This window comes from Octodon degus, unplaced genomic scaffold, assembly GCF_000260255.1.
Source record: "Octodon degus isolate 3935 unplaced genomic scaffold, OctDeg1.0 scaffold00183, whole genome shotgun sequence".
Taxonomy (NCBI): domain Eukaryota; kingdom Metazoa; phylum Chordata; class Mammalia; order Rodentia; family Octodontidae; genus Octodon; species Octodon degus.
Genome location: NW_004524759.1, coordinates 658,732 through 675,081, shown reverse-complemented (window position 1 = coordinate 675,081; position 16,350 = coordinate 658,732). Strand labels below are relative to the sequence as shown.

The following is a 16,350-nucleotide window of genomic DNA, read 5'->3' as shown; positions in this document are numbered from 1 at the left end:
CTGCAATCCCAGCACTCGGGGAGGCTGGGGCAGGAGGATCCCTGAATTCTAGACCAGCATGGATTACACAGTGAGTTAAAGGCCAGTCTGAACTATACAGTGAGATCTTGTCTCAAAACACAAAACAAAAATTGCGGTTTCTCCGTACAGAATAATTTCTACTCAAAGATTCAAATCTCATTTTTATCTTCAAGTTCTACAATAATGACTTATTAGAACTACAGCCAAATAACAAACGAGATAGAAAATACAAGTCTATAGGATTGTGTTTCATTTTTCCTTGTTGACTTGCTCTATATATAGTAAAAAATTACATAAGGTTGGGCGTTGCAAACAATGAAACATCCCTGTTTCACAAAGCACAGGAAACCGTTTAAGAATGAATGGATATGACCCCTACAGCTTCAATGTTATTTTTAGTTTGACTCCTTTAATTTTCCACTTGAGTTATATAAACTCATGGATACTAATAATGTTTCTCTGAATAAACCAGAAATAATTTAGGCAAGAAATGCTTTTGTCATTTTCCACTGACGAATTTACAGCCTTCCGTGCGCTTTGTGTTTTTCATTGTTAAGAGCCCGAACGTCTTAGTCCTTTCCTCCACTCCCACCGGAGCCCACGAATGAATAAACGGCCGCAGGCACACGTTCACCTCCTGAAAAGGGAAAAAGCCAACCCGGCCTCAGTCCAGACCTCTACGCCGCTGCCACTCAGTCCGCAAGACCCACCCTCAAGCCCCGCCCCTTCCACACCCCCAACAGCCGGCTTCGGCGCAGGCCGATGACGTCACAGGCGGTCGCCCAAGCTTCGAAAGTGGAGCGTCCGCCTCTGCCTCTGGGAGTTGAAGTTTCCGAGGAAGACTCGCGAGCAAGCTCAAGACCACTTCAGAAAGGCCTTCTGAGCTTGTTCCACGTTTCTCATCCACTCTTCGGACCGGTAAATCTCCTGATACTTCGATTCGCTTTCCCCTTGGTATTCTTTGGGGCAAGCAGGGAAATATGCAGCATGCTGCCGTCCGCCGACAATAGGGGCAGAGGACCTGACTGAAGCGCTGCAGCCATCTTTTTCCGGTGGGAAGGGACGTCATAGGGCGCACCCGCCTCCCGCCTGTCTTGCCTCTCTCTGATTGGTCTACTGTGGTTTAACCCCGCCTCGGCTGCGCACGCAGGGCAAGCGGCGTACCAGCGTGATGCGCGCGGGTCTTTCCGCGGTGTGTTAAGATTGTAGTTTCGCAGAGAATTGCGAGAGGGTGGCGGGCGAGTCGTTTTCCGGGGTTCAGATAGCGGAGCGTAATGTCAGGAAGATCGAGAAGATGGTGCAGCTGACGAAATGCCTGTTTAAAACTTTGGCGTTGTTTTACAAGTTAGAAAAGGAGTCGCCTCCGCGCACCCCGCCGTCCTCCTCCCCGCAGATTCGGTCGCTCAGTGGCCGCTCTCCGGCTCGGGCCCGCGGCAGAGTCCTAAGTGAGCAGGACGTGTATTGAAGGCCGCTTGGTGAAAGTTTTTGCAATCTTTTTCCTGGCCTTTTGTGGTTTAGAATGTGTTCTCTCTCCTGGAGCTGTAGTGAAACAACCACGTACAGGGAATGTGGAAGGCTGTTTATCGGTCCGTCTCACACAAAGTGACCTTGCTATTTTCATCCAGTTCTTCCTTTCATAAGTGCACTGGAGAACCTGAATCTGAGAATGAGCCCATCTCATGTTTAATTTTGTTAGAGCAAAATTTCACACGAACACCTACAGTAACTGTAAAATATATACTTTAATATTTATTGAACTTGGCTTAGTAGATGGAAGTGTACTGTACAAACATGCATGACAGAGGCGCAAGGGAAACTGCGTTGAGATTATGAATTATGATAAAAATAAACAATTAGCTGAGGGTATAGCTCAGCGGCACAACGCTTGCCTGGCAAGTGTAAGCACCTGAGTTCCATTCCCAGCACAAGAAAAAAAAAAACAAAACAAAACATGCTAGATTTAGGAAAGTGCAGTATTTTGCATGACAGATAACCCATATAAATTAGTACATCACGAGTTGGTGTACAGTAATTTATATCAAGCTAGTATTTTTGCTGCATTCCACTTTAGTCTCATTGACTAGCTTATTCATTTTAAGTGAGAATAGCATAAAAAACATTGACTAGTTCATGGTTTGTCCATGTACTGTTTGGTAGGCTGTTAAAAATACTCTCTTGCTGTGATAGGACAAGTTAAACTTAATTCGAGATTTCTCAGGTTGGAAAGGCAGGTGCTCCCCCTGGTGTACATGAGGTATAAAATACTGCTTTATATTACTTTTTAAAAATTCTAACAGAGCTAATCAATGCAGTTTTTGAACAAAATAGAGCACTAGCCAAAAATATTGCTACTAATAAAAATGCACTTTCTTGAAATACTGGTTATTTCGTGGAATGAACATTTTTCCCCTAAGAATCTTAATTTTGCTTTTAATTTAATGAGCTGTATGTTTTCTCCATCCTGTATTACTTTGGATACATTGTTGGAAACAAAAAACTGTTCTACCTTCTAAAAGAAAACACATGATGACCACCACTAGTATATGAAAGCATCCTGTTTGTTCAGGCCTTTACTGTCATTGCCAATGAATGATGTTTAGTTGGTATTAATGACATTTTAATTAATACTGGTATCTATTAATGATGTAGTTGGCTGTTAATGATATCTATTGGTCATTTCAGTTTTTTGTTATGTGTTTGTAAATTGTCTTCATCAAAAATTTTCAGTTTTTCAGAGACATCAAATAATGTCATCAGACACACCAGATTTGATTGAGACTTCTGGTGCTGAAAGAAAGCAAGACTTAAGTGAAGAACAAGAGGAGAGCCAGAAACCCAGAGTAAATGAAGGGGCTGAGCCAGTATCTAAACGCCAAATGAAGAAGCTAATGAAGCAGAAACAATGGGAAGAACAACGAGAACTCCGCAAGTACGTGTTCTGATATATACAAATGGTCTGTTCTATTTAGATGTTGAAACTTGCATAGCACTTGGGCATATTAAAAGTGATTAAATTGAAATTACCCATATTGTTAACACTGTCAGTTGGCTGTTAAAGCTATGTGTAGTTTGAGTCACTACTACTGTATTTTCTCATTCATGACAGAGTGAGTGGCAATACAATTTCTGAAATAATTTAGATAACATATATATAGTTCGTATATCCTAGGCATGGAATAAAAATGACCAATTTAGATCAGGTTTTAGTCTAACATGGATTTTACTAGAGTAAGGTTTTTTTTGTTTTTGTTTTTGTTTTTGTTTTTTTTTGCGGAACCAGGGATTGAACTCAGATCCTTGCGTTTGTGTTTGCCAGTCTAGCGCTTATCCTACTGAGCCATCTCCCCGGCCCCTAGAGTAAGTTTTTATGGAGATCTTTTAGTTTGCATCTCATGTATGATGCCAAAATTTATAAGAAAAAATAAAACAAAAGTGATATAGTTAGGAAAAACTGAATTTAAAAACAATTCTTTTCTTTTTTGTATCTTATGAGTGCTGCTTGAAAACCATGTGAGGAATGATGAAAGTAAAATCTGTCATAGTCAAATTTAATATAAGGTTTTCATAGGGACACTGTGATACCAACAGTAAATGAGATTATTAAGGAGTATAGTTAGGATTTAGAAAGCTTTAAATTACTTTGCAGTCATTTGCTTCTTGTAAAAGGTTACTGGATGAACTAAAAAGGAATTGATACAGCTACTTGACTTTTTGACAACAGAAGTGGAAAATTTCATATAGTTCAACTTTTAAAAAAGTAATCTCTTTGTTTTATTTAATAGTGTTATAAATACCTAAATCTAGAATTAAAAAATTACTTCAATTACTAATTTTAGACAAAAACGGAAGGAAAAACGCAAGAGAAAGAAATTAGAGCGACAGTGTCAATTGGAATCAAACTCAGATGGAAACGACAGGAAACGTGCTCGAAGACAAGTTGTCCATAGTACACTGCGCCTAATCATTGACTGTAGTTTTGATGATTTGATGGTCTTAAAGGTATCACATGAATCATTATCAGAAAAATCCAGTAGGTGAACAAGGCTGAATCATTCTTGGTTTTTAATTTTAATGCATGTGTTAAAATATATTTCTAGTCAAAATTTTCAAAATCTGCTCTTTAAATTAGTTAATAAATTGCTTTGATATATGTATACAATTTTTATGTGTTTATATATGTATAGATGTGGAAGGGCTACATCTATTCCATAATATGATGATAAAAGTTAGTAACTACATATTAACTATAAAGATCTGGGCTTTTACCAGTGCTATTGGTACAGTGATAATGTGTCACTTGTCTCATAAGTAGATTTTTTTCTTGAACTAGCATTTAAATAATACAGAATATAAAGTAATGGGACAGGTACAAAGTATTGACTTATAGTGATCTTGTTAGTATGCAAAGAAATTGAGAATTATCAGAATAGTAGTTAAGAGGTGACATTCTTCCTAACTATCCAGTGCTTTGCTTATTCTGCTTTTTTAATCTCATGGAATGGCAATAGATAATTTTATGTTTCAAATATTAATGCTGTTTTCTAGGATATTAAGAAACTTCATAAGCAGATTCAGAGATGTTATTCAGAAAATCGAAGAGCACTGCATCCTGTGCAGGTATGGCTGAGGAATTTAAAACAGAGTCCAGTTTCTATTTGTGTCTTTAATGACAAAAGATGTGGATGATTCCATTTGGCTTTGCAAGAGTCTCATAGATTACCTTGTTTAATGACTATTAGGACAATGTTTTCTTTTTTACAGTAATAAAGGTAAATATTTTTAACATGTTTTCTCCTATGTCACTCTTTCTCTTTGGACTTATATCCAAGTGTAAAGATGCTTAGGATTATGTGAGAGCCAGGCTGTGTGCATTACCTTTCTCATTTGTCCCAGTCATCGGCAGTTTTGCCAGAGTGCCCTTTCCACCACTGCGTTGTTGAACCTCTTGAATGTAGGATGCACATATGTCTTTTTTGTATGTTTGTGGCCAGGTGAGCCCATTCCGAGGGTGGAGCTGGTGTGGCATGTGGTGCCAGGGATTGATCCACAGTTCCTGCGTGCTTGTCTAAGCTTGCCCAAGCAAGGTGCTTTAGACCATTGAGCTGTCTCATTGGCCTACACATGTTTCTTCACCCACTGCTTGGCTCTCAGTTATATTCAGTGCTGGGAGGTGAGTAAGGGCAACAGAAGCACTGCGGCGCTACTTGTGACGTGTACACTAGTTTTTACTATGGAAGTTTTGTCTGCTTAAAGGACCTTAGTTTCTGTTGGGTCAATCATAATTTGAAAAATACTTTGTAAGCTGGGGCGAAAAACAGGCTAATTTTCAGATGCTTGTTTTTACTAAGTGATAGTAATTATAATTTCTGTATTTTATAATGTATTACACTTACATAATAGTTTTTAAATCCTTGCTTTAGTCTATAGTCCCTGATAACCTGTGATTCAGATTTAATATGTGTTAGGGTTTAAAATCAAATAAAATTTTATATACTTTGGACTGGTAAGAAAAACAGTAGTGGTTCCAAAAAAGGGTGAGTTGTTGACAGCTTGATTTAAAGGTAGTGAGTTTGCTGCGACCTGATCATTCTGGAGAGCAGATCACAGCTACTTCGAAGTAAAACTAAATGTAGAGGAATCCTGTTGGTAATGGTTTGTCAGAGACACCCACAGAATGTCAGATCTACCTCAGATTTCTTGTATGATCAAGCTGTGTCACAAATTATTTTTTTCCAGGTCAATGAAAATATATTTCATATTTCATTGATGATCAGATGAGTGTACAAGAAAATAAAACATTGCGCTTAAATGATGATTTTCTCTTTTTCTGTACCTACCAATCCCTTACAGTTTTACTTGACAAGCCATGGAGGCCAGTTGAAAAAGAATATGGATGACAATGACAAAGGATGGGTCAACTGGAAGGTAATACAAACAGCCTGGATCTCACATAATCCTAAGCATCTCCACAGTTGGAAATGTGTACATTTTTACATACATTCCAAATAAAGCTTCTAAGCACAATATTCAAATCCCATATGTCACTGTACATAACTCTAAAGTTATTTATTGAAGGACTGGGGAGATAGCTCAGGAATCTGAGCACTGCCTGGCAAGCAGAAGGACCCGGATTCAGTCCCAGCACTCCATGGGATGCTGGCTCAGGAACCCCACATGCACCATGCCAGCCACTGAAATTGGGCGTGGTGGCACGTGCCTGTAATCTCTGTGCTGGTGAGACTGAGAGAGCAGGATCACTATGAGTCAGAGCTGCGTAGGAAGACCCTGTGCCAAATAAATAAGAGATTAAAAATATTTTAAAGTTATATACCAAAAAAGCTGAAGAATGAAATATCTGTTAAATTGTACCTGTCCTCATTAAGTCTTACTTGCTATCTGACTACTGACTTAAAACATCCTTTGAAAAAGGAAAAGTTTTGAAAGTTTGCTTTTTCTCCTAGTAAACTAGCTGTGTGATACGTGAGGGTAAATATGAAGTTACTGTGAAATTTGAAAGTGTGTCTGGATTCTGTTTCTTCTGAATCTGCTACCCAATATGTGCTCCTAGGCACATGTAGCCATTGAACTTTTATGATAGACTGAAATGTGAATAGAGAGGTGTTATAACTGAAATACTGGATTGAGGGGCAGAGGGAGAGAGCGCTTTTATCTAATTTAAAACAGTTTGTGTTTAAGTGATACTACGGGCATGTTGTGCTAATAAAATACATAGTTAAAATGATTTTCACTGGTTTCTTCCCTCTCAACTTTCAAATGTAGCTCTTAGGAAATTTAAATTACAGATATTATGTGTAGCTGTCCTCTTGACCTGACTATTCTTAAGTCACTTGCACAAATGTGAATAGATTGGCTCAGGACCAACCCCTGAAGGATTGTCCTCACCAGGGAAGCAGCAGGTTCTTCTCACAGGAATGATTATATTGCTTTATTAATAAATTCTAATATGAACACTTTCAAAGGCTTTTTAGGTTTACAGATACAGTGTATTCACCAAATGTTTTATGCTATGTCTTTTTCTAAAAAAGTGTTATTTTGATTCATGGACTTAATTTGTTTCATGATTCTAGGGAAAATGGCCATGTTTGTGTTCATACAAAAAAGAGTTAACCATAGTGGTGTTCATCACCTGATGCAGTTTGCAAATAAAAACAAAATTTTGCCAAATGTTTCTGTTTGCACACCAGATTGTTTGCAAATAAAAGCGTTCATGAACTGAGACACAACAGTAATGTAGTAAGAATAGGCATACTTTGAATTATTTTGTGTCTTGCTCAGTTTATGATTTCTGTCGTCAGTTTTCCAGAGAAATAGGTTGACTGGTTTCTAGTTATGCTGGTTCCTGTTGAGGTCTTATTAAATGTAAGGGTCACATTTACAGTATATTGTCTTACAAAGTGCTGACCAAATAGCTCAGCAGATCAAAGCACCTGCAAGCAGACGCAGGGGCCAGGGGTTCCATCCCTGGTCCTGCTGTGTCAGCCCTGTCCCCCGGGGTGCACTGAGACAGCAATTGAGACTGGGTGTGGTGGCACGTGCCTGTAATCCCAGCTCTTGGGAGGCTGTAAACAGGTGGATCACTATGAGTCTGATCTAGTAGTGAGACCCTGAACACCCTGTAGATCCTTCCCTAAAATACAAAAAAAAGTATACGGTCTTCCAGACAGTGGCTGTTTATGAATAAATAACTGATGCATGATAAGTGCCTGCTTTTTCCTTTATTTCCTTCAAAGTTATTGAGGAATAGTCACCTGAGCATGGTCACACTTCTGCACAGTTAATGTGGTTTGCGAAATCCTGGCTGCCAACTGTTATTCAATCTTGTCCCTTTGACCCAATGATTTTGCTAGAGAAATTTTCAAATGTGTATCTGTAAAAACTGACACATTTACAATGAAATCTATAAGCAGTTTCCTTTTGATGGTTCAAACAGATGGAGAGGAAGTAATTAACTGAAGACAATTTTATTGGCTAGAAGCCAGTGTGAGTAAGTAGATAATAAAAATGCATTTGTTGTTTTGCAACACATAAAGTTAGAAAGGTGCCTTGGGAGAGAATTGCTTAAGTTAAAACGGTTTGAATTTTACCTGTGAGAAAAAAGACATTGAGAGCAGTTATTTAGAAATTACTCCACCATCAACATGTAGAGATAGATTGGGAAAGGTCAGAGGCCAGAAAAAGAAAAATAAAACTAGAAGGCTGTTTAAATAATTGATAAATATTAAAGGAGAATATTTTAAACAGTGATACTCTTTTCAAGCTTCCTTTCAGATGTTTTTGTATGAGTTTGTTTTGGGAAAAGAAGATAATCATTTTTGGCCAACTTTCACAAAGTCCTATTAATAAGATTTGCCCCCTTGTTTTTTAAAGGATATCTACATCAAACCAGAGCACTATAGTGAACTCATAAAAAAAGAAGACCTGGTCTATCTTACATCAGACTCCCCTAACGTCCTGCAGGAATTAGATGAGTCAAAGGCCTATGTGATTGGAGGACTGGTAGATCACAACCATCATAAGGTACTATTAAGTTTTCTTATGAATATTCCTATTTGTACGTTCATCTTACGTTTGTTTATACATACTTAAAATTTACATTTCAGCATTTCCTGATATTTATTGAGCACTTACTACTTTAACTACCACTTAAGCTAAGCAAAGAACTTAGGTGTGTTAACTTTCTGCCCTCAGTACAATACAGTGAGATCAGTGCAGTTTCTACCTTCATTACACAGATGAAGACTCCAAAGCACAAAAAAATTAAGCTTAAAATCTGTAATAGGTGGCAAATCACAGTGTGTGAAACAAGGCAGATTATTCCCAAGTCCATGTCTTTAAGCACTCTGTTGTACTGATGTAAGCTGCTGCTGCTAATGAATTGCTAAGCCATTGAAATTATAACAGGTTTTTGGTTTTTTCAAGCCAGGATCTTGCAGTGTAGTTCAAGATGGAATGAAATTACTTTATAGCACAGGGTGGCCTTGAAACTCATGGTAATTCTGCATCCGTCTCCCTAGTGCTGGGATTACATGTGTGTGCCACCACCATATCTGGCTTATAAAAGTTTTCCAGTTTAAGATTTTCATGAAATGTTTTTCTGTTCCCCTACCCAGTATTTATACTTATCTGTATTCCCGTCCCACATATTTATTCAAATGAAGCTACAGAAATGTATTTTCTAAAGGAAAGCATCATCTTGTAGTTTGCAGCCTGCTGAGTTAAGCTTAACTAAGGAAAAAGCATGTGTTGTCACGAGAGTAGTAATAAGTGATTCCTTACTCCTCTCATGTACTCATCTTACAGTAGAGCTTCTTGTAGTGTTGTGATGTTTATATCTGCCTGTGTGTGAGGGAGCTGTAAGATGAGTCATGAGATATGCAGCCAGGCTGAGAAAATGAGTTTAAAGATATCAATCAGTTTAAATTTAAGTCTTCAAAAGTTGGGTCCGGGAAGATAGCTCAGTAGAATAAGTGTTTGCCTGGCAAGAGCAGAGTCCTAAGTTCAATTCCTGGTACCGCAAAAAAAAAAAAGAAAGAAAGAAAAAAGAAAAGTGGCTTCCAAATGGCATATGTGCAGAACTGGGGCTTTTTCTTACATTATGTGTTCTTCTAAACTAACACCCCTTTTTATTTTATTTACAAAACACCCCTTCCACCTATTATTTGCCTCCAACTTAATAGCTAGTAGTTGAGAAATACTGCTCTCTTTTTTTCTTATGCTAATTTGACCATGTCAGTCCTAGTTAGACATAGGCATCAAGATTTTATTTTTGAGAAGAGATGAAATTCCTATTCAACAGATATTTAGTTGACAGGGAAAAAATAAAATTTACAGATAGGTTTTAAAGTCTTTTCATTTAGGTTTTCATTAATCTCTTTTTGTCATTTGTGCCTCTTATTGTTAAGTAATTGAAACTTAAATTTCTTTATACTTTTTAATATTCATAGAAAGAGTGTAGTGCTTTTTTTGTAATTTAGTTTCAGTTATTTGTCTATATATTGTGATACTGGGGATTGAACCTATGAGCTATTTCCAAAGTGCCCTTTTAAAATTTTTAAATTATAGTTTTTGTTTTGAGATGAGGTCTTACTAAATTGCTAGGGCTGGGCTCTAGCTTACAATCCTCCTGCCTTAGCCTCTCAGGATCCTGGGATTCTAGATGTGCCAAACTACCGTGCCCCCCCAAGGTTGAGTATGTTAAACAGAGAAATGCAATAGACAATGGGAAAAACATATTTCAGTCAAAAGGCAAGTGAGTTGATTTTTCTTACAGTTTTTTCACTGAGGACCTCTAGCTGACTGGGAATAGAACTGATGTGGCTTCAGTAATTATGAATTGGAGACGTCAAAACAAATGCTCTAAACATTGAAATTGTTAAGGGAATATTTCTAAATTAGCAGTTACACACATACACACACCTCACCCTTTTCAGATAATAGCCTCTAACTAAAGACTTTTCTAAAAATTATTTATATTGTCATAGACTTTGCAGTAATCTAATATTCTGTCTAAGCTCCAGCATGCTTGTTTTAGGGATTCACATATAAACAAGCATCGGATTATGGGATTGATCATGCCCAGCTTCCTCTTGGAAATTTTGTGAAGATGAATAGTCGGAAAGTTCTGGCAGTTAATCATGGTAAGCTCTAACAGGGCACCCTGAAAACACACCTGTGAGAGATTTGGACAAATAGAAAGTACTATACCTTCCTGGAGGAACAGAATTTTAAGACAGCATTTGTAATTTATTCAAATAATGGAGATGATAATGCTTATTTTGGAAAATTTTGAAAGTATGCAGAAATGTGAAAATAGTAGATAAAATTTCATTACTCAGATATTTAGTATTTACGTTTTGATAGGTTTCCTTGAGTTCTTTTCCCATGGTAATGTATTTGTATAATTGGATTCTTGCTCTATTTCATACAGTGTTTTTAAACAGGGATATTTTACACTGTTTATCATTGTTTTTCCATGTCCCTGATGATTACTAGTAGCTTACATAACTTCCATCATGTAAATACAGATGTTTAATGACTGGTCCAGTAGGTTAATTGTATCACTTGCTAAATCATTTGTGTATAGTATGTACATTACAATATAGAACAATAAAATCGTCAAAGGAAGCTCCAGCTTGATGACTTTGCTTTTATTTGCAAAACTTCTATGCAGTACTAAAATATTTAACAGGACATAAAACTGCAATATTGTACTACACAGTACCTCAGCAAAAATTATAGTACTGTATAAATAAGGGGTACCACACATGCAAAAAAGACATTGATATTGTAGAAACAAGACACACAGAACTGTATGAAAATGAAAGATGGACCATACATCTGAACAGTGTACTTGTGTTACAAGTTTAAACAGTCATTAAACAGGTAGGTCATTGAGAAATATCCATATTTGAATAACCATTTTCCTTTGGCTGAAAATTGTTTTTGCTAGCCTAAACAACATTGTGGTGAATTTTCTTGGTCCTGATTCTTGAACTAGTTTTTTTCTTTCTCATACTTTAAGGAAAGGTTTTAGTGCATAACTACCTAATGAACCTTAAATACTTTCTTTATAACAGGTGTTAGGGAATTATAGAAATGTTTGATTCAAGGAATGAACAACTTCTAAAGCCTTTTATTTCTAGTAGGAATGAGTTTTCCACAAAATAATCCAAAGTAGCCCTTTGGCACTAGTTGAAATGAGAGTACATTAGAGATATATTGATAATCTCCTTAATGTTAAACAAATGAAAACAGCAGATGAAAATCTGCACAGAGTGAGTGGCTCGTTACAGGAAAGCTAGAAGAAAATTAGATGAATACTAATCATGTGCCTTATAGCTATATATTAGTACATAGAGGATAAAGAAAGGAGTAAGAACAGGAAATGTGTATTGACCACAATTGATGAGCAGTGATGGTGTCTGTGGCTTGAGAGCTGCCTGGGGAAGCTTGTGAGCCTTGGGGCAAGTGGACTCTGACAGGTAAGAGTGAAATAGTCATTACACCAAACTGGGTACTTTAAAGGACAGAGTGCAGTGTTGGGATGGACTTGACCAAGGAATGCACTGAGTGTGTCTTTATTGCAGTATTTGAGATTATTCTGGAATACCTGCAAACAAGAGACTGGCAAGAAGCATTTTTTACTATCTTACCCCAGCGGAAAGGAGCTGTTCCCACAGACAAAGCCTGTGGCAGTTCTCCCCAGGGCCAGCATGCTGCCAGAGGTGAAGGTGGATCGGACAGTGAAGGGGAATACAGAAGTCAAGCACCAGATTCACCACATCCAGAGGAAGCACAGAATGAGAAGGCCTGCTGAGTCTGCAGTGAATCTTCCGCACCATTACCAACTGGTTCTCTTTGCACTTAGGGATACGTTAAGAGGAAGCAACAAGTGAGGCGACTCTGAGAACAGTCACCTTGGAACAGAATGTTCTTTTGTCTTATTTATGTTGTGAATTTAAACTTTTTTTGAACTAAATAACAAGCCTTTTATACTTTTAAGAACTTAGGATTTAAATGTAAATCTTTTTTGTTAAGGTTTGAATAAGAGTTTCAGAAAAATTTACTTTATTACCTCATGGGGTAGTAGTGTACCTTGGTTTTCATTCACTTACTGGAATATATTCTCCAGAATGTGCCTTCTGACTTTAGTTTTATTTTATTTCAGATCAATACCTGATCTGTGGCCTGTTTATTTGTGAGGGCTGATTTTCACAAACCTACTGTAAGTCTATTAGGAGGTTGTATAGGGGAGTTACCCTCTATTTGCAGCTTTCATTTTCAACTTCGGTACTGCAAAGACATACCATAGCTCTGGGAAGAAATGCAGTTTGCTGGATGCAGCTTCATCTTGTTGGGGCTGTGGAGCCCTCTCTGTGCCTCCTTTTTATTGTCTCTCATGGAAATAACCATGCAGAGTTGAGTCTCTTTAATACATTCTCTTAATTTCTTTAATGCTAATAAATTACTTCAGTTATACAACTCTTTGCTGGCTAGATTTATAAGGCTGTTACTTTTGAAAGATGAGTTTCATCTTTACTGAATTTAAAATAAAGCAGGTCTTAGCTATCCTTTACTTCTATTTTTTTTAAATACAATATTTGTTATTTAAGGTGAATATTGTGCAGCTGTTTCATCATATAGTGATATTCAAATTGATATTTCTATAACAGACATGTGTGAAAGTAGACACCTGTTTGTCCCTGTCACGTATGGTTCTCAGTTATTAGATAGTGATACTTACCAAGGCTTACTTCTTTATTTGTGTGAATGGTTGCATTAGACACTAAGAATCTTATAAAGTGTAAACACCCTCAGGAGTTAAAACTCAGGCCAGGAAGGGCACAGAACCCTACCCTCTGTAGTGAGAAGCCAGACCAGGGATGTTGGCTTTCAAAAGAAGCTGGGTGAGAAAGTCCTGGCATTAAGTCCAGTGATCTGCTTGGACTCCCTTCCTGCTGCCTATCTCCAGCATAGATTAGTGCCACCAGTGTGGCCAATGACACACCTTGGCTGGGAAGGTATCCACAGTACAGGTGGAGAGGCCTCTGCTGGCACACCAAACAAAGCCACAATCCACGAAGCTAGGCAGAAAAACCCTTGCTGATCTTGAGACTGCAGATCTTGGAGGATAATGCATTTTTTTAAAAAAAACATATGAACTTTTTTCAAAATGATTTTTTCTTTCATTAAGTTTTTGATGTTTGGAGTTTTTTGTGTTTTAAGATTTTTTTCTTTTGTCTCTTCTTTTACTTATCTGTTCTTTTCTGTTACCTTTATCAAATTCTGTTATTTTTTGTTTGTTAATAGGATCTTTTATCTTACCTTTTCCTTCTTCTTTTCAACTTTCTTTGCTTAATTTTTCAAAATTATCTTCTTTCATTTTCCAGTTAGCTCTTCTACACTTATTGATATAGCCATTAAGGTTTATTAATCTTTAGACAGTTTATTTCTAAGCTATTGCTTTTCAGTTATTTTCTGTTTTTTAGTGGCAGTATATATGTTGCATTTAGTGTGAGATTCAGTACCCAAGTCTTGGTGCCAGAATTTCATACAAGTACTGTAATAAAGTTTACAAGAAAATTTGTATGGTGAGGACTGGCCTGATAGTTCAGTGGACTAAAGCACCTGCTTAGGCTTAAAGCACCTGCATTCCTTAGGCAGAATGCAGAGGCCGGGATTTGATCCCCAGTGTTCTGGCCCCGCCCCCAGGGCATGCTGAGACAGTGATTGAGACTGGGACTGGTGATGCACACCTGTAATCCCAGCACTTGGGAGGCTGTAAACAGAAGAATCACTATGAATGCAGTTTACATAGTGAGACCCTGAACACCCTGTAGACCCTGCCCTAAATACAGAAAGAAAAAAAAAATTATGGTGAGATCCCCAAACCATAACTAGATAAACTGTACAGTCAATATAAACTATGACCTTTTAAAAAAAATCGGTAGTACTCTACTTTTCAGTTCTCATGGGGATGGATTAGCACCATTAAGACTAACTCAGTTTTAAATTTTTTAAATGTATTTATTTGGTACAGGATCTTGCTACACAGCTCCAACTCATAGTGATCCTCCTGTCTCAGCCTCCCCAAGTGCTGGTATTACAGGCCTGTGCCACCACACCTGGTTTTGGTGACTGGCACAGCATGTCCAGTGTTCTGGAGCTGGCATGTCATGCAATACCAGGGATCAAACCCAGGTCCTTACTCTTGCCAGGCAGGCACTCCTGAGCTATTTCTCCAACCAAGTTTTATTTTTCAAAGGTTCAGACTGTTGTGAATAAGTATGGTGTACTATCATGGAATAATGTATTTGACTTAATTACTTTATGTATAACAGGGCACTGTATAATTATGAAAGGTGAAAGAAATCATTACAGGGACCACATAGTCTGCTTTCCACTAGTTATAATAAGTACTGTATTACTTACCTAGGGTTACCATGAGAAATAACTGTAAGCTGGGTGGCTTAAAAACAAATTTATTTTTCAGTAGTTACAGAGACTAAAAGCCCAGAATCAGATGTCTCAGGACCACATTCCTCCAGATACCCTAGATGAACCCTTCCTGCCTGCTGGCTTTCAGTGTCACTGATGCCTGCTGTGCCTGGCTGGCAGGTCCTTTCTGCTCAGTCATTGAATAGTCTGGCCCTGTCTCCCATGTCAGGGCCCAGATTTTCCTCTTTACCATTGTCCAGTGTGACCTTATCTTAGCCTAACTACGTCTGTGAACACCCTATTTCTAAATAAGGCAGAGTCATAGTTACCAGATAGATGTCAGGACTTGATTTATCTTTGGCATACAGCTCCACCCTGTGTAAACGCATACCTTGCCATGGTGTTGCTTGACTTGAAAGCAGTGATTACCATTTCTTTTAAAAGAATTAATTTCTGAAGGATTTTAAAATTGATTTCAAATAATATTTATGCTTTCTCTTAATCATTCAACTTTTGGTTTATTTAAATGCATTATTAGCTAAAGCCTAAATATTAAAATCATTTGTTTTGGAATATAGTAAAGATAAGGGACTCAGCTAATGCATAAAAACAGTAAAAGGATATATATCTGCTGAGTAAGAGGACTTGTCTCACTTAATTTTTTAAAATAACTATACTCTTCATAAAGCAATCTTGTTTATTTTGGTACTAGGGATGGTACCATACCACAGCTATATCCTTACCTCTGTGCTTCCCTACCACCAGAGGCAGTGGCTCAATAAATTGCTCAGTGGATACTTGAGCTTGCCATCCTCTACCTCAACCTCTCCCAGTGCTGGGAATATGGGTGTGCCGCTGTGTTCACTTAAGATAGTTCTCTTTTAAGGAAAAGAGGGCCTTTTTTTTCTGATTTCCCAAGATCTGTATTTAGACTTCTTGTAGCATTTGAAAAATGTGAAAATGAAAAAAACAGTTCTACTCATGTCTTTTAGGAGGTGCATAAACAAAAATGGAATCTAGCTAATAGAACTGAAAAAGTAGTATTTCATTTTATAGACAGAAAAGGTCCTTGAGATGAAGTCTATAAAAGACAAAAATTGTCTGTAGAACACTGAGTGTATGTACAGATGGCAGGTTAAAAGTGAGATTAAAAAAGATAAAATGGGACTGGCCAAATAGCTCAGTGGGTTAAAGCACCTGCAAACAGGTACAGGGGCTGGGGCTTTGATCCCCAGGCCTGCCATACCAGCCCCGCCCCTGGGCATAGTGGCGTGTGTCTGTAATCCCAGCGCTTGGGAGGCTGTAAATGGGAGAATCACAAGTCTGATCTAGTAGTGAGACCTTGAAAAACCTGTAGACCCTTCCCTAAAA

At 37.7% G+C, this 16,350-nt stretch overlaps 1 protein-coding gene across 1 annotated transcript; it reads left to right on the top strand.

Moving 5' to 3' along the window:
* The first annotated feature begins 749 nt into the window (after positions 1 to 749).
* Positions 750 to 12,436, top strand: Trmt10a (tRNA methyltransferase 10A). The gene is made up of 8 exons (XM_004643716.2): positions 750 to 939; positions 2,749 to 2,950; positions 3,858 to 4,020; positions 4,567 to 4,638; positions 5,872 to 5,946; positions 8,410 to 8,559; positions 10,574 to 10,679; positions 12,129 to 12,436. Exons 2-8 carry the CDS (start codon positions 2,769 to 2,771, stop codon positions 12,356 to 12,358), a joined length of 978 nt encoding a protein of 325 aa, XP_004643773.1. The 5' UTR covers positions 750 to 939; positions 2,749 to 2,768; the 3' UTR covers positions 12,359 to 12,436.
* The last annotated feature ends 3,914 nt before the right edge of the window (positions 12,437 to 16,350 follow it).

What these genes read in the sequence shown, in the direction of transcription:
- Trmt10a (XM_004643716.2), top strand. Translation starts at nt 2,769, where the DNA reads ATGTCATCAGACACACCAGATTTGATTGAGACTTCTGGTGCTGAAAGA. An exon ending in ATGATTTGATGGTCTTAAAG is followed by an intron (nt 4,021 to 4,566) that starts GTATCACATGAA and finishes GCTGTTTTCTAG; the next exon opens with GATATTAAGAAACTTCATAA. An exon ending in AAGGATGGGTCAACTGGAAG is followed by an intron (nt 5,947 to 8,409) that starts GTAATACAAACA and finishes TGTTTTTTAAAG; the next exon opens with GATATCTACATCAAACCAGA.